We start from the raw sequence: 25,794 nt of genomic DNA, 5'->3' as shown, positions 1-25,794 counted from the left end.
TGTGTTGTTGGCGAGCTCCTCTGAACACCAGTGTCCTGACGAGTGAACACATTTTCTATGCCAGGCGAAATCGCACCTCATTAGCTCATTGTTATGGATGTATCCAAATAAATGTCACTAGAAAACAGCTTAAACAAATGCAAATGCAGCTACTTTGCTGTTATTCTGGCTGCACTTTTTGACGTGACTGTAAATTAGCCATAGTTGGCTAGCTAGCAAGCAAGGGATAAGAATGTTGCCAGCCAGTATAGCAATGGAACATTTAGAACGAATGACTGGGTCGCATCCATAGATATAGAACAAAAAGACAACGACTGGGTAGCGTCTCTGGCAACCGAACCGATAGAACGAACGACCAGCCGGCTTGGGTAGCAACCCTAGATTTGTGTCGGGACTATATCTTGTGGAAGGATGAAATAGAATGAATAAATAAATAAAAATAACGTTTTTAATGAAAATATGTCAATCAGTATTTGAATATGTTGGTAACCTGTTGTATAAAAGTGATAAAGGAAGAGAAGTGTCAATAGTGTATTACCACTGCATGTTCATCAGTTAAGCGCTTGTGATTTAGTAGAGACAGCATTGAAGATGAGTCTGTGTTTATTTGATTAAGTCTTTGTTTGTTATTTGAAACCTAACCATTGATCAGTAAAATAATAAGTCATCTATTAGTGAATGCAATGTCATCCACAGATGCACAATGAAAGCAAGTCGTTTGAATGTTGTAGCCATGAAGGTGCTATTGGTCAAGTTATGGTAATAGCGCTGATTGATTTCTTAGTCCAGGGTCACTCCACACTTCACTGCTGTTTGCAGCCAATCTGGGTCATTATGGAGGTTGGTTGAGTCAAATGCAACCATTGAGGGTGTGAGATGGAGGAGGGCAAATGGCTTCATAGCTAGGGAATGGATCAGAAGACAAATGTATTCATGCTATGAATGCCTTTATTAACGTTCAATTAAACACTCACTCACATAAACACATCTGAGTGTTACTGTACATGTAAATTTGGGTAACAGTGACTTGATTAATATTTGATGTATTTAATTTCCATGAACATGGCACACCGTACCATATGGCTTGGTGGCTTAGCGGCTCCAACATCTTTCCTCAATGAATTTCACAGACCCACTGATCAGCAATAATTTATTTGGTTTATTTGAATACTTGATTTGACTTCTCATTTTGTTAGCACTCAGCACAGCATACTCTATTAGTATAGTGCTTGTAATACAATCGCTCAAATACCTCTGCGTTATGTGCGGTGAAGTACAAGAAGTTCCAACATAAGCTGCCACAAACTGCTAGGGAAAAGATGGAGGAGTATATGCTCTGCATAGCAGCAGTCGTTTTGGGGTCATACACTTAAAATGGGATGTTTTCCAATACAAGCATTGTTTTTTGTGTCAGTGGAAGGCCCAAGTGAATGCAATGGGTTACAGTTATGCAGCCCTGTCCATCAAAAAGGGTGGAGAACAAACTTTTGACACAATGTATCCTGACTAGGGATCCATCAATCAATTGAATCTGAGCAATGACATTTCTCCTACTGACTCAATTCCCTCTGCTCTGCCTCATTCCCACACTCACTCAGTGGACCAACATGCGTCATTGCACGCAGTTTGGTATGAAACCCCCTTATGTTTGACATAAAGTAGGAGCACAGTGGAAGTCCATGCTAACACAATATATGAAACATTAGTGGTACACCTACAGTAAGTAACGATCATGTAAAGTTTCCTTACTACCCCCTCCAAAACAATGGTGATGTCAATGCTAGTCTAAATTTAGTTTTTTACCTTAGGGAGGTGACTCATCAGTATGTAATTCAAAAACGTATTTGTATTTTGGTACTCTAAATTCGACTGGTGGAGCTCCTGGTTTCTTCAGGGCATTTTTCTGCGGCATGCGGGCAGTTATCTGTGTCCTCTTCTGCTGAGCACGAGGTAACTGTTGGGTTCAGTGGAATGTTAATGGTTTGGAACATCTGTTCTGGATTGTGAAGATTGTCATTAAGAGACTCAGAGTGCTGGTGGCTCTGCAGTTTAAAAGACAGAAGGACTACATTACCATATGATGTCCTCTCTGTCTTTCTGCTCTGCTGTTGGAAATGTTCTCATTTAAGTTCTCTCTCTCTCTACTTGTGACTTTCCTTTTTGTGCTGTAATTTTGTGTCTGGGCAAGTGTTAGCATTAGGTTGGAATTGTTTTCCAATAACCTGGAAGAATTCATTCTCGTAGTCATTGCTGATGATTCTGCCACTATTTTCCTTCCTTGAGTATTGAGTCGGTCATAGTTGAGTGTCACTGCATTTTTCAGGCCCGTAGTCAGTCAATACTTTCTGCAGTGATGGACGTTTTTCTCCAGGATGACATGCATTTACCACCTATTTTTATGTATTACCCCTTATGCACACACAGACACTATTCAGCCACAATCCAGTGTCAGGGTTACTGTGTGTCACAGGAAACTCTCTAGGGACACTCATATTTATGGGCCATTCCCATACAGACCCATTTATCAGGCCTGTTTTCACCCACTTCAGCAGAAAATAATGGCCTGTGGAACCTAATTGCTGCATCAAGCAAACACCCTCCTTCGTAAAAAGATAAACAAGGAGGCAGCTATAACAGCTAGCAGGAAGTCCTGCAGATACAAATGTTTTCTCTGTCTGAACTATTAAACGGTCCTCTAGACTAGGGTTTGACTCTGTCTTCTCTCTGCTGTCTCCTCTCTGCTGTCTCCTCTCTGCTGTCTCCTCTCTGCTGTCTTCTCTCTGCTGTCTCCTCTCTGCTGTCTCCTCTCTGCTGTCTCCTCTCTGCTGTCTTCCCTCTGCTGTCTCCTCTCTGCTGTCTCCTCTTTGCTGTCTCCTCTCTGCTGTCTCCTCTCTGCTGTCTCCTCTCTGCTGTCTCCTCTCTGCTGTCTCCTCTCTGCTGTCTTCCCTCTGCTGTCTCCTCTCTGCTGTCTCCTCTCTGCTGTCTCCTCTCTGCTGTCTTCCCTCTGCTGTCTCCTCTCTGCTGTCTCCTCTCTGCTGTCTTCCCTCTGCTGTCTCCTCTCTGCTGTCTCCTCTCTGCTGTCTTCCCTCTGCTGTCTCCTCTCTGCTGTCTCCTCTCTGCTGTCTCCTCTCTGCTGTCTTCCCTCTGCTGTCTCCTCTCTGCTGTCTCCTCTCTGCTGTCTCCTCTCTGCTGTCTTCCCTCTGCTGTCTCCTCTCTGCTGTCTCCTCTCTGCTGTCTCCTCTCTGCTGTCTCCTCTCTGCTGTCTTCTCTCTGCTGTCTCCTCTCTGCTGTCTCCTCTCTGCTGTCTCCTCTCTGCTGTCTTCCCTCTGCTGTCTCCTCTCTGCTGTCTCCTCTCTGCTGTCTCCTCTCTAGGTGTGGCAGTGTGGGGGGAGCATGGAGGTGCTGCCTTGCGCCAGAGTGGCGCACATCGAGCGGACAAAGAAGCCGTACAACAATGACATTGACTACTACGCCAAGAGGAACGCCCTGCGGGCTGCCGAGGTCTGGATGGACGAGTACAAGTCCCACGTGTACATGGCCTGGAACATCCCCATGAATGTGAGCGTAGCCATAGTCTGTTAGCGCCGGAAACATACGGCCAAGGTCAAGGCTAGTGTGATGATAGAAATATAATGACATTCTATGACAATACAGGGCTTATTTCTATTGATGGTAGAAATAGAATGACATTCTATGACAAGACAGGACTTATTTCTATTGATGGTAGAAATAGAATGACATTCTATGATAAGACAGGGCTTATTTCCATGAGTGTAATAGAGGTGGTTTGGTGAACCAAGCTCGTGAATAACCTTGCCTAAGACCTGAAGACTTGTGTTAGCTAATACCTAAACTTTAGCTCAGCAGGCTAACACAGTATTATGGCGCACAGGAGACCCAGTTTGAACACAGATGGTCACATGGGTCTGTCTGCTCTTTTACCCACCCATCCATCCATCCATTCTCACCACTTGTTCATTCAGACCAGCATCATGTAGAGAGACAGCTATGCCTCAATGGAAATTCAGAATTCAGATTTCATCCCACTCAACTTTCAGAGCAGCTCAGTGAGATCTGAACGACGACGTCTGGCTCTGAGTGGTGGAGCGGAGCGTAGCAGAGAGCTGAAATCAAATGAATGAGGGGGCCTTTCATTTAATCAGAGTACACTTTCATACATATCAGTTTAGACGTAATTGCTTTCAAGAGCCATTGAAATGGGCTTGGAAAATAATAATTTTCAATAATAAATAAAAAACAGCTTAATGGAGAACACTAATTGCTGTACTGCAAATTATCTATGTGTCACAGGGGGCGGGTGACAATGCTTTAAAACACAGCCTGGTAGTAATTGTATGTTTTTCAAAACATTATTGTCAGGAGAAACAAGCTTTGGATTCTGTTTCACTCAAACAAGGCCTCCTGCACAGGAGCACATTAAGGTAACGACCCTAGGGTGGCCAATGCCTCTGTAAATGTGACAGAAAGCTAGGGAGAAGAAGGGAGAGGTACAATGAATGAATGCAGGAGGAGCAGCCTACTGATTGAAGGCCTCCGACAGTAACTAAGACAGCACCCTATAGACAAACTAGCTCATCGCATAACATTCTTGGTCCAATGTAATTACAATCCCAGTGGCATGGTGCTCTATTACCCCTCTGTCCCATGGCGCTGAAGTTATTTTATGTACTGTACAAAACGTATAATGTTATAACTAATCCATCTCCCATTCCCTCCACCACACACACAGAATAATTGGTTATTGGTTACTCTGCTAAGAGGGCAGGGTCTATGATTCACTGTGGTTACCACCATCATGTAGTCCAAATAACATCTCCCAAAAGGAATGCATCTGTTAGCCTAATGTTACAGCTAATTAGAAAGACAGAGGACAATGGCATTATTCACATATATGAAAATATGGTTAATACCCATGGCTGGCTGTAGAGAAGGAAAAGGGAGCTTTTTAAAGAGAAGTTTGCTTAAGGTTTAGAAACAGTCAGTGTGTCTTTTAATGAGGCAGTGCATTTCTGATGTACAGGCCAGGACACAGTGCAGAGCTCAGAGCAGAGCAGAGCAGTTATTAGGCATTTTCCACATAAATCTGGGAAGCCACCTCAACGCACAACACCGGCCGGCACGGCAGGGCCGTGAGCACTCATAATTAAGCAGCTGATTAGAATTTGCACAGCATACTATCATGTCTAATGAAAGAACAATGAGGGTCCCACATGAAAGGCCACCATCCATCCATCTCTAAACCAAATACACTATTCCACTCTCAGGCTCTCTCTTTTCTTTTCCTTTTTTCCACCCTTCCTCCCTCCAGCAGTCTTTCGAGGCCTCCATTTTTCTATTCAATCTACAACAAGTGTAGTCACATGTTGCTTAGCGAAGTAGATAATAAGTAATAGCCTCCTGGATAAATGTTAAATGTGATTTATTTTTCCCGTTGCTACCAGAACCCTGGGGTTGACTATGGGGACGTGTCTGAGCGGGTAGCACTGAGGAAGAGGCTGCAGTGTCAGAGCTTCAGTTGGTACCTGGAGAATGTCTACCCAGAGATGCGCATCTACAACAACACCATCACATATGGGGAGGTGAGACATTCACTGTTCACTATTCCCTATCAATGATAGCGATACAAAAACAAAAGCATGTTTTGAGTAGAATACCTATACTGTATGTAGTGGAATACCTGATTACATTTTCACTTTCAATGACACAATAAAAAATAAAAAAGATTTGAGTGGAATACCTGCAGCCTACTATGTATTTGAAGACACGTTCAACAAATAATACACATTTCAAATTAGTTAATTTGCAAACCCACAAATTCTTGATAATTTGTTAAATTATTTGGCACGCACTTGTCTCTTGCAGTGATTGCAGGGTGTGCTTTGTTATTTTTTCTCTGTATTTGCATAGAAGAGCTTCCATATAAGAAGAAGCAGTGTTTTCTTTAATGTCACGTACAGTACTACGCAAGCTATGTTTACATACTGTATACTCAATCAATCTACCATTGACATTGTATTTCACCGCTTCTGCATTTCAAAGATTACATGTCATCGAAAGGTAAAGGTATCATGTTTCCACAGAAACGCTGCGCTGCTACAAAATTAGATGCAAGAGTATTAATTACACACTTATTTGCTTTTGATGCCGACTTGATTGTTTGGGCTCAGCTGCACAACCCTGCACAGCGGAAAAGATTATGACAGGATGAGAAATTGAGCGCAAGAAGTCAGACAGACAATTCGGAATCATTGTAAAATAAAATACAAGCCTTTAACTTATTGATTTCGACATCAGAGTCGGGGGAGAAAATCAATAAGCATTTCAAGTATATCGTCGGCATATATCAGAATTAAAATAGGCCGCAACTTCATCAAGCAGCACGATGTTGGTGGCCCTGGCCCCATGAATGCTCCTAGCACAGCTTCTTGTAAATGGATTCCTCAAAGCAGTGCCCATTTAGGTGCCACTATTTCAATTCTGCGACAAGTCTTGGAACAGTCACCATGTGTTGCCATAGCGCAGCAGCTGAACCACAGCTGCACCCCCTGCACTGACCAGACCAGCGAAGCCCTCCAGCAAGTGGTGAAGACTGCCCAGTACATCACTGGGACCGTGCTCCCACCCATCCAGGACATCTACTCCAAATGGTGCCTGAGGAAGGCCCACAGCATCATCAAGGACCCCACACACCCCAGCCACAAGCTGTTCACTCCCTTACCGTCTGGCAGACGTTATCGGACCATGTGGTCGGATACCAACAGGCTCAGAGACAGTTTCTATCTACAAGCCATCAGACTGCTGAACACTTGAACTGGACGGACCACCTGCTCTGTTTCTCCGCACCTTAGCACACATACGCTCACTCACGCACAAGCACACACCCACACAGACAAACACACATCCACACACACACAAACACATATACATTCATGCTACACACACATCATAACTGCTGCTACCAGTTTCTTACTATGATTTCTAAATTCTTCACAATTTTAACACTTGCCCCACAATCCCCCCTTCCCCAAAACACGTTTAAATATTGGACAATAAATTCTGCCTTCCTGTATTACACTTATCCTAAAATGTTTATTGTATTCTACTGAGCCATTTACTTTATATTCGTATTCTTGTCTTTTATTATTTCGTATTGTTGCTGCATTGTCGAGAAGGAACCTGCAAGTAAGCATTTTGTTGGACGGTGTATACCATGTGTATCCAATACATACGACTAATAAACCTTAAAACTTTAACCAGACAACACAACATGATAGATCTCTTCATGTAACAGTATTACTTCTCCTCACCCCAACCTGGGCTCGAACCAGGGACCCTCTGAATACATCAACAACTGCCGCCCACAAAGCATCGTTACCTAACGCTCCACAAAAGCTGCAGCGCTTGCAGAGCAAGGGAAACAACTACTTCAAGGTCTCAGAGTGATTGATGTCACTGATTGAAACGCTACTAGCACGCACCGCTAACTAGCTAGTCATTTCACACCGGTTACATTCACAAGGTGGAAATAAAGTGATACACATTAAAATAACATAGTCTTAAAAACACACTTAACCACACTACCATCAGGACTAGGAATCTAGGAGATTGGAGAGGTTTCTTTTGCTTACTTTATCTTAGATTAAGCCTAACAGTCCCGAGACCCCAGCAAAAATTGGCTTTTCATTAATCTGACTTTCATTTAGCTGCATGTTCAGCCCTTATATTTAGCCTCACTATGAAGTGAGGCTAAATATAATTAGAACACAAAATAATTTGACATAAACAGTTGCATTCGTGAATTTTATTGAGAAATGTAAAAATAATAATAAGGTCCGGCAAAGCAAAAACCTGATACAAATTAATTTGTTTGCTCACTGGGAAATTAATATCCAACTATTCAGTGACAACTGTGTGGAGTTTGGAGTTTGTGACAGCAACTATGTGAGCTTATTACAGTATTATATACACAATGTCCTGGGATTTCCTATGATCTTCTATGTAGATGAACCTCTTACCTTCTAATGCTTGTCAGCGTCATAGAGCACAACATGTTACATGTGCGTATCCATGAGATAGCTTTTTATAGTTTATAGCTCAAACTATTCAGACTCTACATATGTTTTTGTAAAAAGACCTGACTCCGGGTCCCTTCGGGATCCGCCCTTGTCTCACAAACACAGACTAATGGTTGGTATCTACGGATGCAGAATAAATAGACTAATCCAATGGTACAACACAGAAGTCTTTAGCTCAAACACACTGTTTTAAAGGGGTCCAAAACATCCTGGCGTTAAAATGGAATCTCTCATCACTGTAGAGTATGTTGTTTGGTGTGTTGCAAGTCAGGAACAGTAAAGTGTCTATTTTTTGGTGTATTGTAGGTCAGGAACAGTAAAGTATATGTGTTGTTTGGTATGTTGCAGTTCAGGAACATTAAAGTGTCTGTGTTCTTTGGTCTGTTGCAGGTCAAGAACAGTAAATTATATGTTGTTTGATGTGTTGCAGGTCAGGAACAGTAAAGTGTCTGTGTTATTTGGTGTATTGCAGGTCAGGAACAGTAAAGTATCTGTGTTGTTTGGTGTGTTGTAAGGAACAGTAAAGTGTCTGTTTGGTGTGTTGCAGGTCAGGAACAATAAAGTTGATGTATTGTTTGGTGTGTTGCAGGTCAGGAACAGTAAAGTGTCAGTGTTGTTTGGTGTGTTGCAGGTCAGGAACAGTAAAGTTTCTGTGTTGTTTGGTGTGTTGCAGGACAGGAACAGTAAAGTGTCTGTGTTGTTTGCTGTCTTGCAGGTCAGAATCAGTAAAAGGTATGTGTTGTTTGGTGTGTTGCAGGTCAGGAACAGTAAGGCCAGTGGCTACTGTCTGGACCAGGGATCAGAGGACGATGACAAAGCCATCCTCTACCCCTGCCACGGGATGTCCTCACAGGTTAGCAGATTTCACTCTCTTTTGTATATTTACAAGTAATGTAAAGACTCTGTTTACAATTTTGGTTGGTTGAACATGAAGATACCTTCTTTCTTTACTAAATAATTTAAGTATTTAAGCATTATTCTTACAGTTGTGACGAGTACTGAGGATATGAAGAGGTAGGACGCAGACGCAGGAATCAACAATGTAAAGGTTTACTTAACACTGAGCAAGAGAACAACAAAGAGCGAGTACACGACATGACACTAACAATCACACACACACAACACAACACTGAACAGTCCAGGGCTATATAGGGGTGGTAATGAGATGATGAGGTGCAGGTGCGCTGGAGGTGATTAGGGTGCGTTGGGTTTCCATTCCGGTGTTGCCGAGGTGGTGAGCTCAGACAGGTGGCTCAGTAGACCGGCGAATCAGAACACCGGAGGGGAGCAATGGGAGGAGATGTGACAGTACATCCCCCGGACGCGCGGCTCCCGCCACAGGACGTCACCAGCCAGAAGGACGACCCCGAGGATGAAGTGCGGGCCGGTCAGGGCGGCGACGGTGGAAGTCCCGAATCAGGTTGGGGTCCAGAACATCCCCAGCCGGAACCCAGCTCCTCTCCTCAGGACTATGCCCCTCCCAGTCCACCAGGTAATGGAGCCATCCCCCACGGAACCTGGAGTCCAGCAGGTCCCTCACCGCATACGCCGGACTCCCATCAATGTCCAGGGGCGGGGGGGGGGGGGGGGGGGGGGGGGGGCGTACCCCGGGGGATGGCATCCGCCAGAGGACCAGGAACCACTGGCCTGAGAAGAGACAAATGAAAAGAGGGTGAGACATGGTAGGGAAGGAGCAGCCGGTACGATACCTCATTTATCCGCCTGAGGACCTTAAACGGCCCCACAAACCGGGGGCTCAGTTTTTTGAAGGGCAGGCGGAGAGAGAGGTTTTTTGTGGACAGCCAGACACGATCACCAGGCTGGAATATATGGGCCTCACTGCTGTGGCGGTCAGCTTGGTCTTTCTGCCGACGAATGGCCCTCTGGAGATGGACATGGGCGGTGTCCGGCCCTGCGGAACCACTCGTCGACAGCGGGCACATCGGTCTGGCTGGGTGTCCAAGGGGCCAAGGCCGGCTGGTACCCCAGGACGCACTGGAAGGGAGTGAGCCCCGTGGAGGAGTGAACGATGGGGTTCTGGTCATATTCTGCCCAGGGAAGAAACCTCGCCCACTCACCCTGCCGGTCCTGACAGTGGCAACGAAGAAACCTCCCCAGCTCCTGGTTCATGCGCTCCACCTGCCCATTCAACTGAGGCCTATACCCGGAAGTGAGGCTGGCCGTGGCCCCGATCTTCTCCAGGAAAGCCTTCCACACTCGGGAGGTGAATTGTGGGCCACGGTCCGAGACGATGTCCTCCGGAAGTCCATAATGCTGAAAGAACTGTTGGAACAGGACCTCAGCGACCTGGAGAGCAGAAGGAAGACCAGTTAGTGGCAAAAAATGGCACGATTTGGAGAACCGATCTACGACCACCAGGACTGTGGTGAAGCCGTCAGAACATGGGAGGTCGGTGACAAAGTCTATGGACAGGTGTGACCAAGGTCGCTGAGGCACTGGGAGAGGAACTAGTTTGCCTTCCGAGGTGTCTTCATTTGGGCACATGCGGAACAGGAGTTGATATAACGGGAAATAGCTGAAAAGCGAGTAAGAAATTGGGCCCACCTGGCTTGACGAGAGTTCATCCGTTTCACTGCCCGTATGTGCTCCAAATACCGGTGGTCAGTGAGATTCCGGAATGGATGGACTGCGCCCTCCAGCCAGTGTCTCCATTCCTCCAGAACGAGGACCACCGCCAACAGCTCCCTGTCTCCAACTCCATAGTTCCTCTCTGCGTGGGTAAGCTTTTTTGTGAAAAAGGCACAGGGATATCTCTGGCTTACCTTGCCGCTGGGAGAGGACCCCACCCACACCCTCCTCAGATGTGTCCACCTCCAGGATGAAAGTACGAGCTGGATCTGTGTGTTTTATGAGGGGTGCTGTGGAGAACCTCTCCTTAAGCCTCTTGAAGTCAGCCTCAGGGTTCCAGGTCAGCTTCTGAGGCCCACCCTTAAGGAGAGAGGTGAGCGGGGCGGCTATGGAGCTGAAGGACCTGATGAAACGCCGGTAGAAATGTGCGAAGCCCAGGAAGCTCTGTAGGCCCTTGATGGTGGTGGGGACTGGCCAAGACCGGACGCCGTCTGTCTTCGCTCTTTCCATGAACACCCCCTGAGGGCTGATCCTGTATCCCAGGAAGGAGATGGCCTGTTGGTGGAATTCGCATTTATCCCCCTTCACCAACAGGTTGTGTTCCCGGAGGCGGAGTAGGGCCGCTCGGACGTCCCTGACGTGCTCCTCGAACGTAGCCGAGTAGATCAGGATATCGTCGATGTACACCACCACCTGTCTACTCAGTATGTCTCGGAACACGTCATTGACGAAGGACTGGAACACGGAAGGTGCGATGGCGAGGTCGTAGGGCATGACGCAGTATTCATAGTGGCCTGAGGTAGTGCTGAATGCCGTCTTCCACTCATCTCCTTCCCGGATTCGGATCAGGTTGTAGGCACTCCTCAGGTCCAACTTGGTAAAGTACCGGGCCCCTCGCAGCTGCTTGATGGCCGACGGAACCAGAGGGAGGTGGTACCGGTACTTGGTGGTGACTGCATTCAGCCCCCGGTAGTCAATGCACGGCCTCAGTCCTCCATCTTTTTTGGCCACGAAGAAGAAGCTGGCGGAGGAAGGAGAGGTAGAGCGTCTGATGAACCCCTGTTTCAGGGTCTCTGCCACATACTTCTCCATGGCCTCAGTCTCCGCTATGGAAATGGAGTAAATGTGACTCGTGGCAGGGTGTTGTCCCTCCAGCAGGTCAATGGCACAGTCCCCGGGCCTGTGAGGAGGGAGACACTTAGCCTTGGAGGCAGAGAAGACATCGGAGAGATCTGCGTACTGACGTGGAATGTTGGGCAGAGGGCCGACTCCAGATTCTCCACTGACGTGGAACAACAAACCACCGGCAGGCAGGTCCTCCGGCATGAGGGGGACCAGGCTGTGATCCTCTTGGTGATCCAGTTGATGGTGGGGTTGTGTAGTCTGAGCCAGGGCAATCCCAAGACGATTCGGTGAAGGGGTGACGTGATGATTGTGGAAGGACAGCTCCTCATGGTGCTCCGGTAGTGTGGGAATGGTGATGGTGATGGGGAGAGTGACGTGCATAATGGTGCCTGATCCGAGTGGTTTATTGTCCAGCGAGGTGACGTGTAACGGAGAAGGCAGTGGCACGGTGGGCAACCCCCATTCAGAGACCAGCTCCCTATTGATAAGGTTCCCCGCTGATCCGGAATCTATCATTGCCGTGGAATGCGAAGAGAAGGAAGAACCATTCACCATTAGGGGAACTAAAAACAATGGTTTGGTGACAGGTGATGACGGAACACTCACGGAGCGGCGACGGGAGTCATACCACCTAGATAGGGAGCCGCCAGGAGATCTGTGGTCCGTGGTGTTGTAGGGGGTGCTGCCCACCTCCATGGGTGAGGACTCGGAGGCAGGGTGGCTTCCATAGCTCAGATGGGGTGAGCGTCGAGGCTCCGGGTGGTGTTGGGAACGCCGTCGGTCTCTCAACATGTCGCCGAGATGACGCTATCAAGGTCCATCTCGTCGTCCCGACATGCGAGTTCCGTCGTAATGTCCTCCAGTAAGCCTCTCCTAAAGGCCATGCTCAGAGCACACTCATTCCAGCCAGAAGACGCTGCCACAGTGCGAAAGCTCAGGGCGTACTCGAACGCGGCCTCCTCTCCCTGGTGTAGCCGGGGGAGACGCTCACCCCCGTCCTTTCCCTCCATGAGATGATCGAACACCGCCCTGAACCGATCGAGGAAGGTGGAGTAGGGAAGTGCCGCGGCCTCACCTCCTTCCCAGACTGCCGTGGCCCAATCCAGCGCCTTTTCCTTCAGTAGCGAAATCACCAGCCCTATCCTGGCTTAGTCCGATGGAGATGCCCCACGCTGACGCTCCAGATACCATGAAACCTGTAGCAGGAAGCCTCTACATTTCGTCATTTTCCCGTCATAGCACTCCAGCAGGGCGAGGGTCCCTCAGACTTTGGTGATAGCACAGGGGGAGGTGGACTAGGGGCACTCAACGCTCACTGAGGTAGAACCGGAGCGATAGTCAGTTTATGCAGCGTTTGGAGCACTTTCTGCATGGAGGTGTTCAGCTGGGCAATGTGCTGCTGGTGCTGGTCGAGGCGCTGGGAAACTCTAGGAGGATTACCTGCTGCATCCATCTTCGTGAGGTATGTGATTCTGTGACGAGTACTGAGGATACGAAGAGATAGGACGCAGACGCAGGAATGAACAATGTAAAGGTTTACTTAACACTGACAAGATAACAACAAAGAGCACGTACCCGACATGACACTAACAATCACTCACAACACAAGAGTGAACAGTCCAGGGCTATATAGGGGTGGTGATGCGATGATGAGGTGCAGGTGCGCTGGAGGTGATTAGGGTGCGTTGGGTTTCCATTCCGGTGTTGCCGAGGTGGTGCGCTCAGACCGGTGGCTCAGTAGACCGGCGAATCAGAGCGCCGGAGGGGAGCAACGGGAGGAGACGTGACAACAGTATGCAGTGTAATGCCTTTGTATGACACTAATCTCAATATTGACAGCCAAGCAAAATCTACAAATCACTTTTCATTTTGGGGAAAAAAGCTCTGAATTGTGAATGTATTTAGCTAAATCTGTTTTTAAGAAATCTCGACACTGCAAATTCCTCCTGGAGTGGAAGTATAATGAACAAAAATATAAACGCAACATGTAACATTTTGGTCCCATGTTTCATGAGCTGAAATAAAATATCCTAGAAATTTTCCATACGCACAAAAAGCTTATTTCTCTCAAATTTTGTGGACAAATTTGTTTACATCCCTGTTAGTGAGCATTTTTCCTTTGCCAAGATAATCCATCCACCTGACAGGTGTTGCATATCAAGAAGCTGATTAAAAAGCATGATCATTACACAGGTGCACCTTGTGCTGGAGACAATATAATGCCAATTTTGTCACACAACACAATGCCTGTGTAAGTTTTGAGGGAGCGTGCAATTTGCATGATGACTGCAGGAATGTCCACCAGAGCTGTTGCCAGAGAATGTAATGTTAATTTCTCTACCATGAGCAACTTCCAACGTGGTTTTAGTGTATTTGGCAGTACATCAAAATGGCCTCACAACTGCAAACCATGTGTAACCACACCAGCCCAAGACCTCCACATCCGGCTTCTTCACCTGCAGGATCATCTGAGACCAGCCACCCGGACAGCTGATGAAACTGAGGAGTATTTCTGTCTGTAATAAAGCCCTTTTCTGGGGATAAACTCATTCTGATTGGCTGCCTAGTCATGTGGAATCCATAGATTAGGGCTTAATACATTTATTTCAATGGACTGATTTCCTTATATGAACTGTAACTTAGTAAAATCATTGAAATTGTTGCATGTTGGGTTTATAATTTTTTTCAATATAATTCATAAGCCGATAGATTTTTGCTTTCTCATTTGTTTGTTCTAATATTCTAATCAATGGCCTCCCTGGTAGTTCCATCATAACATGTTCACTAGGTGCTGACCTGTGTGTGCGTGGGCCAAAGGGTCTTTGCGACTATTTTTGTACGCATGCAATCATGCAAATATTATTAATGGCTCATTTTTCCCCCTCCGGATGCGGAGTGACATATTTATTATCAGTCGCATTCTGAATATAAAATATTTGCAGTGTTGGCTGGCTCTTTTTTCCTTCTATCCTCCGGAGAGAGCTCAGTGCAGTCCAGTAAAGATACACTGAGTCTTTAATCCTACCCTCAGAGGAAATAAACAAATAACTATATTACTAAGATACTACACAGGATCCAATTCCATTTTTGGAGCCGTTTTGATTTTACTGAACCTTTCCTATTATGTATGAAAAATGTAATTGTGCGGAATAAATCTTTATTAGTCTCTCTGTTTCCCCCATGCCTCTTGTAAGGAGGTTTAAACCCAGGATGACAATGGCTCACCTTGTCCATTTGGGCTAATCCTAATATAGGGAATAGCAGAGGATGGGGATTCCAGGGCCAGTGTCACCCCACTCAACCCCCTAGCTCATACCAGCAGGAATCCCAGCTATGTGTGGTGTACATAGAGTAGTGGACGGCGTATGTTGCTCGGCGTATGTATGCTAAGAGGCCTTTTACGTCCCCAGCCAAGGGATCTGTAGTAGTCAGGGGCTGCGTCCCAAATGGCATAGGGTGCCATTCCCATAGGGAATAGGGTGCCATTTTGGAAACAAACAGGGTGTTTCACATCACACGCAGGTCTCCCGCTGCTGCTCAGCCCCCATAAGGAGATAATGTGTTCAGTCCAGGGATACTGTACTGTATGGTGGGCCTGCCTACCTGGGCCATACATGTAACATAATAATAATAATAATAATAATAATAATAATAATAATAATAATAATAATAATAATAATAATAATAATAATCTCAAAGACCCTCTTAAAACAACAAAACAAAACATTTCAGTTAGCCTATTGACAGTTCTGGGTGGAATACCTACCATGGTCATCAACAGAGGCAGGTGCAAGTCCAACAGGTCACATCCTGTGTCCGATCTGCTCTCCATACGCACCTTCTCACCCACGCCGTCCACGTCTCTTCCGACTGAGGCCCAGATGAAGGGTTGTGGCTCAGATGAAGGGTTGAGCAGGGTGGAAACGATGGTCAGAAGTCAGGTCACCTTTTGCCATCTCCAGTCGTAGACACCTTCGTGAATTCCTCCGAAAAACATGTAGCATCCACCTGCGTGAAGCCATGCAGCCACTAAGCTTAGAGTGCATGAAGCTCACTATAATCAAAAGGTATAGTCCACTTTGGAATAAACCATTGGGGAAAGACTTGAGTGATCCTATGCCATCTTCAACAGTCTCCAAGCCTCTGCCATCTCTTGTTGTTTCAAGTAAAAACATAGCTAGCTTCCCAGTTCAGTTGGTAAAATAACTGACTTGCCAGTCTTGCACTGGCGTGGATCAATATGTATACAATAAAACGTAATTAGCTAACAATTCTTTTTTAAAGATTCTGTCAAAAAACACCTAAAACTATTAAAATATGTACAGTATGTACAGAGCTGTCTGCCTAGGCGACCACCAGGCATCATAGCAACCACGGAAAGCCTGCATGGCTCCTTTTAAAGGGCAATTCCACCACTTGTCTAACTAATTTCATTATCTCCAGCACAATACCAGTGTCTACATATGTGAAAACAGCACATCAACCCCAAACTGTGTGATGTAATAGGGAGTTGTAGTTTCCAATAGGCCAATATTCGACATATTTTAGTGTCCCGAAAATGTGGTAATTAACTACAATGACAATAATCATAGTCTACTTGTCTGGTCTGTGTGGGGCAGACACGGTGCCAGAGAGAAGAGACAGAAGAACGCGGGATAGAGAGCAGTTGTTTCGCAAGGTATCTCTACCTGGAAATACATTATCTAAGTGATTGATAGTTGGTATTCAGCAGTCATAAAAATATGCCCTATTTACTTTGAAGAACTACTCAAATAGTGATTTTGTCAGACAGCATAGGCAGCAGCTCTATAGAAATGGGATGATAGGCCTAAAACAAATGTAATATACACAAAATCTGAAATATTTTATTAAAGTAAAGTTCTGTGAATAAATTATGGTTAATAAGTGATAAGCAGTAATGGCCATTCACTACCATCATGTGACTTTTATTAATTGTTTTATTCTGTCTTGTAACAGCATTCTATCAACAAAATGCATAGTGCATTTAATGTCTAAAAAAAGTATCGAAACCGAAACCTTTATACTTTTTTTCTAGTCGAATCGAAACCAAACATTTACATTTACATTTTAGTCATTTAGCAGACGCTCTTATCCAGAGCGACTTACAGGAGCAATTAGGGTTAAGTGCCTTGCTCAAGGGCACATCGACAGATTTTTCACCTAGTCAGCTCGGGGATTAGAACCAGCGACCTTTCGGTTACTGGCACAACGCTCTTAACCACTAAGCTACCAACCTCAAAAAGCACTAATCTATCAGCACTGACCCGTGACATCATCAAAGGTTTTTTTTAAACAGTTATTTTCAAACACTGTGAGATTTGTGGTGACGTTGGGAGCAAGAAAATACTCTCACTTTAGCTAGAAACTCGATGCAGGTTTGGAAAATCACAGTTTTTTTGTACTTTTAAACTGATCCTGTGATGTCACAGAGAAGCATTTTTTAGGACCTTTCTTCTTATCTTTTTAACCACAGGTCAGAGAAACGCGTTGTTTTCACATATGTAGACACTGGTTTGGTGCTGGATATATTGAATATGAGGTCGAAAAGTGGTGGAATTGCCCTTTAAGGCATGTGGCGTACAGTACAGCAATCTCAGAGTGGCACATTGCAGCTCCGTGGTAGAGATTACAATAGCAAGAAGTCTCCCTCTGAAATACTTCCTCCTATACAATAACACACAAACATCATATTTACTGTACTGTACCCCAGCCTAGTGTTAATGAGCCAATTAGTTAACTCATGATTAGCCTGACCCAAAGAGGCTCCCTCCCAAACTTTACTGCGCCAAGTAATTGAGCATCAGGCTCTAATATTTTGAAAACAGATTGATTGGCTTGGCAGAATAATTTCCTTATGGTGGCTAATTATTTGTTATAGTCAGATTTTAACTGCATTAGGAAATAAAGGCTTAACAGGGATTATATTGCTGGACTGTATACAGTTCTCATTTCCACTACTGATAAATCAGTTTATGACGCCAGTTACTACACATTACACAACCCCTAAACACCAGGATGGAAAGTCAGTTTGAGGTCATTTGAAAGAAGAAAAAACAAGAGTGAAATGAATGAATGACAAATTAAATCACTTAATCGTTTAAGATCTATTCGCCTTGCTGCCAGGCAGGAACCCATGTTCAAACAGGGTTATAGTGATTAATACAGAATGGAAAAACAGCTATCACTTTGTGATACAAATAGGGCTGTGGCGGTCATGACATTTTGTCAGACGGTAACTGTCAAGCAAATAACTACCGTTCTCATGGTAATTGACCGTTAATAACATAAACACGTTTAGCATCTCCGGGCAGTGATGCGGACCTTTGAAACATCAACATTTAAAAAAGTATACTAAACATTTTATTTTTATTTTTTTATGCCATTTAGCAGACGCTTTTATCCAAAGCGACTTACAGTCATGCATGCATACATTTTGGTGTATGGGTGGTCCCGGGGATCGAACCCACTACCCTGGCGTTACAAGCGCCGTGCTCTACCAGCTGAGCTACAGAGGACCACACTAAATCAATTTAATATAACCTACACCATCACAATAAATCCATTATTTTAGGCAGGTCTAAAGAAACAAAATGATATGAAGAAAATGTAGCCTATTTCAGAAGAACAAAAAAGCATATTCTGAGTTATCCTTTTGTTAGGCCCTGATCTGGCTATGCCATATGGCTGTGAGCTACACCAGTAAATTTAGCAGATAAAATTTGCTTATAATTCCTGTGGCATTATTTTATAGTAAGAAGAGCACAATTGAACGTAGCTGAATAAAATAGAAAGGATATTTTCTACAAATGATTTCTGAGGGAGTATGCACATGCAGCTATTCTGTGTTAAGTGGTTAACAAAGTGATAATATGAAACAGGTCCTCCAACAGTGCCTTTAGAAAGTATTCATACCCCTTGACTTATTCCACATTTTGTTGTGTTACAGCCTGACTTCAAAATGGATTAAATATATTTTTTCTCACCCATTTACACACAATACCCCAAAACGGCAAAGTGAGTTTAGAAATGTTTGCAAATTTATTTAAAATGAAAAACAGAAATATCTCATTTACATAAGTATTCACACCCCTGAGTCAATAAATATTAGAATCACCTTTGGCTGTGATTACAGCTGTGAGTCTTTCTGAATAAGTCTCTAAGAGCTTTGCACACCTGGATTGTACAATATTTGCACATTATACAATGGGTGGGTCTAATCCTGGATGCTGATTGGTTAAAACCGCATTCCAGCCGGAGTCTATTCCACAAGTTACCACCGGCTAAAACTATGATGTTGAAATGCCTATTTGCTCTGTTCCATCTCACTGCACAATCCACTGTCTCATCAGCCCAGCCAGGCAATTTATAAACTTGATCTCCACTATAAAAAGCATCTAGACATTATCTCCAATTTTCTTTTAGACTAGCATTTGGTTTTCAACAGCGGAGATTTGTATAAACCTTGCTGTCTGTCTTTCCAACATTTGCCACATTGTTTCAATATTGAAATTCGATCTCCAGCTGTCCCATTGTAATGAACATGTTGGGAGTCGGGACAAGACAGACAGGCAGACAGCTTTTCTCAGCCAGTCGAAAACATGAATCAGCTGGCATAATTTTTATGGATATATACAAATAAATGTCAATAGAAAACAGGTAAAACGAAACGAAATGCAGCTAGTTTGCAGTCTTTCCAGCTTCAGTTTGAAGTGATTGTGTTAGCTGTGTTGTTGGCTAACTTAGCTCCTCTGAACAACAGTGTCCTGACGAGCACATTTTCTATGCCAGGCGAAATCGCGCATCATTAGCTCATTATTATGGATGTATCCAAATAAATGTCACTAGAAAACAGCTTAAACAAATGCAGATGCAGCTACTTTGCTGTTATTCTGGCTGCACTGTTTGACGTGACTGTAAGTTAGCCGTAGTTTGCTAGCTAGCAAGCAAGGGATAAGAACATTTCAAACCAGTATGGCAATAGAACATTTAGAATGAACAACTGGGTCGCGTCCATAGATACAGAACTAAAGTACTTAGTCTCGGGCCTGACAACACCCGTGCCAATATATCCTCCAAACACCAGCTTCTCGGGCATTATCAATTAATTATTCTTTTTTAAATTCTTCAATCTCTGTCAAGTTGGTTGTTGATCATTGCTAGACAGCCATTTTCAAGTCTTGCCATAGATTTTCAATTTCAGTCAAAACTGTAACTAGGCCATACAGGAACATTCAATGTCATCTTGGTAAGCAATTAAATTGTGCATTTGGCCTTGTGTTTAGGTTATTTTCCCACTGAAAGGTGAATTTGTCTCCCAGTGTCTGTTGGAAAGCAAACTGAACCAGGTTTTCCTCTAGGATTTTGTCTGTGCTTAGCTCTATTCTGTTTCCTTTTATCCTAAAACCTTTGTCCTTGCCGATGACAAAGATACCCATAACATTATGCAGCCACCAACCATGCTTGATAATATGAACAGTGGTACTCAGTGATGTGTTGTGTTGGATTTGGCGCAAACATAGCACTTTATATTCAGGACATTAAGTTAATTTCTTTGCCACATTTTTTGCAGTTTTACTTTAGTGCCTTATTGCAAACAGGATGCATGTTTTAGAACATTTGTATTTTGTACAGGCGTCCTTGTTTTCACTGTCATTTAGGTTAATATTGTGGAGTAACTACAATGTTGTTGATCCATCCTCAGTTTTCTCCTATCACAGCCATTAAACTCTGTAACAGTTTTAAAGTCACCATTGACCTCATGGTGAAATCCCTGAGCGGTTTCCTTCCTCTCCGGTAACAGAGTTAGGAAGGACACCTTTATCTTTGTAGTGACTGGGTGTATTGATACACCATCCAAAGTGTAATTAATACCATGCTCAAAGGGATATTCAATGTCTGCTTTTTTATTTTTACCCATCTACCAATAGGTGCCCTTCTTTGCTAGCCATTGGAAAACCTCCCTGATCTTTGTGGTTGAATCTGTATTTGAAATTCACTGCTCGACTGAGGGACCTTACAGATAATTGTATGTGGGGTACAGAGATGAGCTAGTCATTCAAAAATAATGTTAAACACTATTATTGCACACAGAGTGAGTCCATGCAACTTATTATGTGAGTTGTTAAGTACATTTCCACTCCTGAATTGATTTAGGCTCACAATAACAAAGGGGTTGAGTACTTATTGACTCAAGACATTTCAGCGTTTCATTTGTTATACATTTGTAAAAATTTATAAAAACATAATTCCACTTTGACATTATGGGGTATTGTGTGTCACAAAATCATAATTGAATCAATATTAAATTCAGGCTGTAACACAACAACGTGGAAAAAGTAAAAGGGTGTTCATACTTTCTGTATGAGTTATTTATGCAACTTTAGTTGTGATACAAACCTTAGCCTATATGTTTTGATTTCTAGTACATTCTAAAGCTACATGATGCGACTCTGATGATGGTTTGAAAAAAGTTGCATGAAAGGCATGTGCTCTGCTCTGTTTCTTGTGCAGGCTGCACAGACTTCATCAAATCAATTCAAATTGTATTTGTCACATGCGCTGAATACAACAGGTGTAGACCTTACCTTGAAATGCTTACTTAAAGTCACCATTGGTCATCATATCAGTCTCTCATTCACAATTTGACAAGCACTTGATAATATTCTCACCCATCAGACTATTTTCTATTTAATCTGGTCTTTACATATAGCCTACTAATACATGTGTGAAAATTTGTTTGTACATGTGGGAAAAAATACATGCACTTGAATAACTAATGGAGGATGCTTTTCCCGCTGTTCATTTTCATGCCAGCCAGGTAGGCTACTACGGTTGTAAAGCGAAGTAATGTGCTCAATAGGCTATTAGTAGGCGTAGCCTATAGAAAGCTGATGGGATCCTCCTCTTTTTAATAAAGGCCATCAAAACTGTTTTCTCACGGAATTGCATAGCATAGGCAATATACAGTGGGGAGAACAAGTATTTGATACACTGCCGATTTTGCAGGTTTTCCTACTTACAAAGCATGTAGAGGTCTGTAATTTTTATCATAGGTACACTTCAACTGTGAGAGATGGAATCTAAAACAAAAATCCAGAAAATCACATTGCATTTTATTGCATGACATAAGTATTTGATACATCGGAAAAGCAGAACTTAATATTTGGTACAGAAACCTTTGTTTGCAATTACAGAGATCATACGTTTCCTGTAGGTCTTGACCAGGATTGCACACACTGCAGCAGGGATTTTGGCCCACTCCTCCATACAGACCTTCTCCAGATCCTTCAGGTTTCGGGGCTGTCGCTGGGCAATATGGACTTTCAGCTCCCTCCAAAGATTTTCTATTGGGTTCAGGTCTGGAGACTGGCTAGGCCACTCCAGGACCTTGATATGCTTCTTACGGAGCCACTCCTTAGTTGCCCTGGCTGTGTGTTTCGGGTCGTTGTCATGCTGGAAGACCCAGCCACGACCCATCTTCAATGCTCTTACTGAGGGAAGGAGGTTGTTGGCCAAGATCTCGAGATACATGGCCCCATCCATCCTCCCCTCAATACGGTGCAGTCGTCCTGTCCCCTTTGCAGAAAAGCATCCCCAAAGAATGACGTTTCCACCTCCATGCTTCACGGTTGGGATGGTGTTCTTGGGGTTGTACTCATCCTTCTTCTTCCTCCAAACACGGCGAGTGGAGTTTAGACCAAAAAGCTATATTTTTGTCTCATCAGACCACATGACCTTCTCCCATTCCTCCTCTGGATCATCCAGATGGTCATTGGCAAACTTCAGACGGGCCTGGACATGCACTGGCTTGAGCAGGGGGACCTTGCGTGCGCTGCAGGATTTTAATCCATGACGGCGGAGTGTGTTACTAATGGTTTTCTTTGAGACTGTGGTCCCAGCTCTCTTCAGGTCATTGACCAGGTCCTGCCGTGTAGTTCTGGGCTGATCCCTCACCTTCCTCATGATCATTGATGCCCCACGAGGTGAGATCTCGCATGGAGCCCCAGACCGAGGGTGATTGACCGTCATCTTGAACTTCTTCCATTTTCTAATAATTGCGCCAACAGTTGTTGCCTTCTCACTAAGCTGCTTGCCTATTGTCCTGTAACCCATCCAAGCCTTGTGCAGGTCTACAATTTTATCCCTGATGTCCTTACACAGCTCTCTGGTCTTGGCCATTGTGGAGAGGTTGGAGTCTGTTTGATTGAGTGTGTGGACAGGTGTCTTTTATACAGGTAATGAGTTCAAACAGGTGCAGTTAATACAGGTAATGAGTGGAGAACAGGAGGGCTTCTTAAAGAAAAACTAACAGGTCTGTGAGAGCCGGAATTCTTACTGGTTGGTAGGTGATCAAATACTTATGTCATGCAATAAAATGCAAATTAATTACTTAAAAATCATACAATGTGATTTTCTGGATTTTTGTTTTAGATTCCGTCTCTCACAGTTGAAGTGTACCTATGATAAAAATGACAGACCTCTACATGCTTTGTAAGTAGGAAAACCTGCAAAATCAGCAGTGTATCAAATACTTGTTCTCCCCACTGTATGTTGCGCAACATGGGCTCATAGGAACACATTTGATTCCATGCATCAACCAGCTATGAGGAGCTGGATCTCGCTGCGCAACAGGTGATCCTATTCCGCTCAGACTCTTAATACCAGGTCTCTGATGAAGTTTTTGATTTTATATTCTATACTATTTGCATTGATGTCAGAGTGATTAGAGGGACAATAGAGCGCTGAGTACCAGGCCATTAGCGACTTTCTATTAGCAAGTTTGGTAGGCTACTAATGACCATCAGCGGCATCAGAGCGCAGTTTTGGAGAAGCCTACAGTAGTTGTGACTCAACTGTCAGGTGGAATTTGACTGGTCATGATTCGTGACTGCCGGTAATATGATCACCTTAACAGCCCTAGACACAGAAAAATATTAACGTTACTGCTCCAGGATCTTCATTGGACACTTGTTTTCAGCATGCAAAATATTTGTTTAATCTTTCTTAGTATTTGAAACACTCTCTTGGTATTTCAATAGAAATAGTGAAAAGGCAATCAGCCACAGGACTTTCACCAAGCCCAAGGTAGTAAAAGCTGAAAAGTCTGGACAAGTAAGTGGTGAACCCATTCCAAATGTTTAATGTGTTCCAAATTGGTGTCTCTTTATCTGTCTCTTTATAAGTGCAGCACTCTGTACAAAGAGCACTCTGTCACCTTCAGTCAGAGCTACAGTACAGCCTACTGTCCCCACATGAGCTGGCTGGTATATTGTTTATCCAGCTCTGAGTATTTAGTTGAAGGGAGTGGTAACAGAAAATATCAACCTGCAGCAGCAGCCATTCATTCAGATGCAAGGCTCACATAATGGTACATTTATGCCGGGTCATCAACAGTATGGGTTCAAAAGCATTCCGTTACATTGATCGACTCTGACCTCCTCTTGTTCTGGTTCATACAGTTACCTCCGTTACAACACCCCCGCTTACCTGGATGACTGGGGAACAAAGGGGAAGAACAGAATATCACAATGTGTCAAGTTGGGCTGTATTGAAGACCCCCCTATCTTTGTCATCTCATTTCTGTGAGAGGATCAGTGAAATTAATAATGTATTTTATTTCTACTGTATCCTTAAGTAACAGATACGACACACAGACACACACCCTTTCTTGTATTGGATTGAATGACCAGGGATTATGTCTGGTTGAAAAAATCTTTAGCATTAATAAACTATGCCTCTGTCTGTATTATAATGTCCTAGGACAGTAACATAGCTAATAGACTTAGCAGCTCCATAGATTTCGATATCTTAGAGTTGGATGATGAAAATACCTTCTGGTGCACTACTTGCCAATTTTATTTGCAGCATTTACTAAAATGTACAGCATTTTGGATCCATGATTATTTTTGCTATAATCAAATTAACTGCCTTATGTTCATCTCTGTTTTTCAGCTTGCCCGTTACTCAACAGAGGGCCTGCTGCAGTTAGGACCCCTAGGGTCGACCACCTTCCTGCCCGATACAAAATGTCTTATTGACGATGGAAGAGAGCGCACGCCCAGTTTGAAAAAATGTGACTCTGTTTCGCGGGTTTCGCAGAGGCTGTGGGATTTTACACAGGTAAAAACAAAACACAAATTGATTCAAATACAATAATTGATCAATGTTTCTGAAAAGAGCCTCTGGCTTCTTCAAAATAACTGAGTCATGTAATACATACCTATTGAGGTAAATAAATTGTTCTCTATAATAGTATGAGCCTTGAGTTAAATGTGAGATGAAATGTGGTTGCTGCTGGTAAAGGTCCCTTCACTGTAGAAGAGTATGCAAAATCCCACTGAGTCATAGCAAAATACCACTTTCATTCAGTGCATTTGCATTCACAACTGTCACATGGCCGAAGGAATACAAGGAATAGCAATGTGGTTTCTACTTTGAAGTGTGCCTGTATTGAGTCGGTAATAGTAACACTATTTAAACATAATACCTACCATCAGGAATATAGAGAGTGATTTGAGGTTACACAAAGTTATTTGGAACAATGTGTTCTTTTTCAATATCAGTGTTTTTGATAGGATCCTTTTGCGTCTTGTTTTGCAGAATGGTCCAATCATCAGCAGGGACACTGGACGGTGCCTTGAGGTGGAGATGTTGAAAGATGCCAACTTTGGCCTTCGACTGGTGGTGCAAAGGTGTTCTGGTCAAAAGTGGATGATTCGGAACTGGATAAAGCATCCGAGGCATTGAGGCAAGACATTACCTCTGAGAAAATAATATAATTTCAGTCTTGGAAGACAAACCCATGGACAGACAGTCAGAGAGCATTTCATATGAGATTGATATAGGCCCTGGGACTGATGAGATGAGGAGTTCACAGTGTGTGGATTCTTCTATGGACTGTGTGCACTGAGCCCTCCCCTTAGGGCAAAGAGCTTTCAACTGCTGAATATTCAGAAGAATATGA

At 43.9% G+C, this 25,794-nt stretch overlaps 1 protein-coding gene across 1 annotated transcript in view; it reads left to right on the top strand.

Moving 5' to 3' along the window:
* LOC311141373 (polypeptide N-acetylgalactosaminyltransferase 9-like) overlaps window positions 1-25,577 on the top strand; it is a gene marked incomplete at both ends in the record, with an annotated part of 91,461 nt that extends 65,884 nt beyond the window's left edge. Inside the window, 5 exons of the mRNA XM_084176675.1 lie at window positions 3,373-3,558; window positions 5,463-5,600; window positions 8,854-8,949; window positions 24,783-24,950; window positions 25,431-25,577. Coding sequence (XP_084032801.1) covers window positions 3,373-3,558; window positions 5,463-5,600; window positions 8,854-8,949; window positions 24,783-24,950; window positions 25,431-25,577 — 735 coding nt within the window. The remainder of the gene's footprint in view (window positions 1-3,372; window positions 3,559-5,462; window positions 5,601-8,853; window positions 8,950-24,782; window positions 24,951-25,430) is intronic.
* Between the last annotated feature and the right edge of the window lie 217 nt (window positions 25,578-25,794).

Source organism: Coregonus lavaretus, assembly GCF_964263955.1.
Source record: "Coregonus lavaretus genome assembly, chromosome: 14".
Lineage (NCBI taxonomy): Eukaryota > Metazoa > Chordata > Actinopteri > Salmoniformes > Salmonidae > Coregonus > Coregonus lavaretus.
The sequence above is the reverse complement of the archived record's forward strand: the minus strand, read 5'-3'. Positions and strand labels throughout refer to the sequence as shown.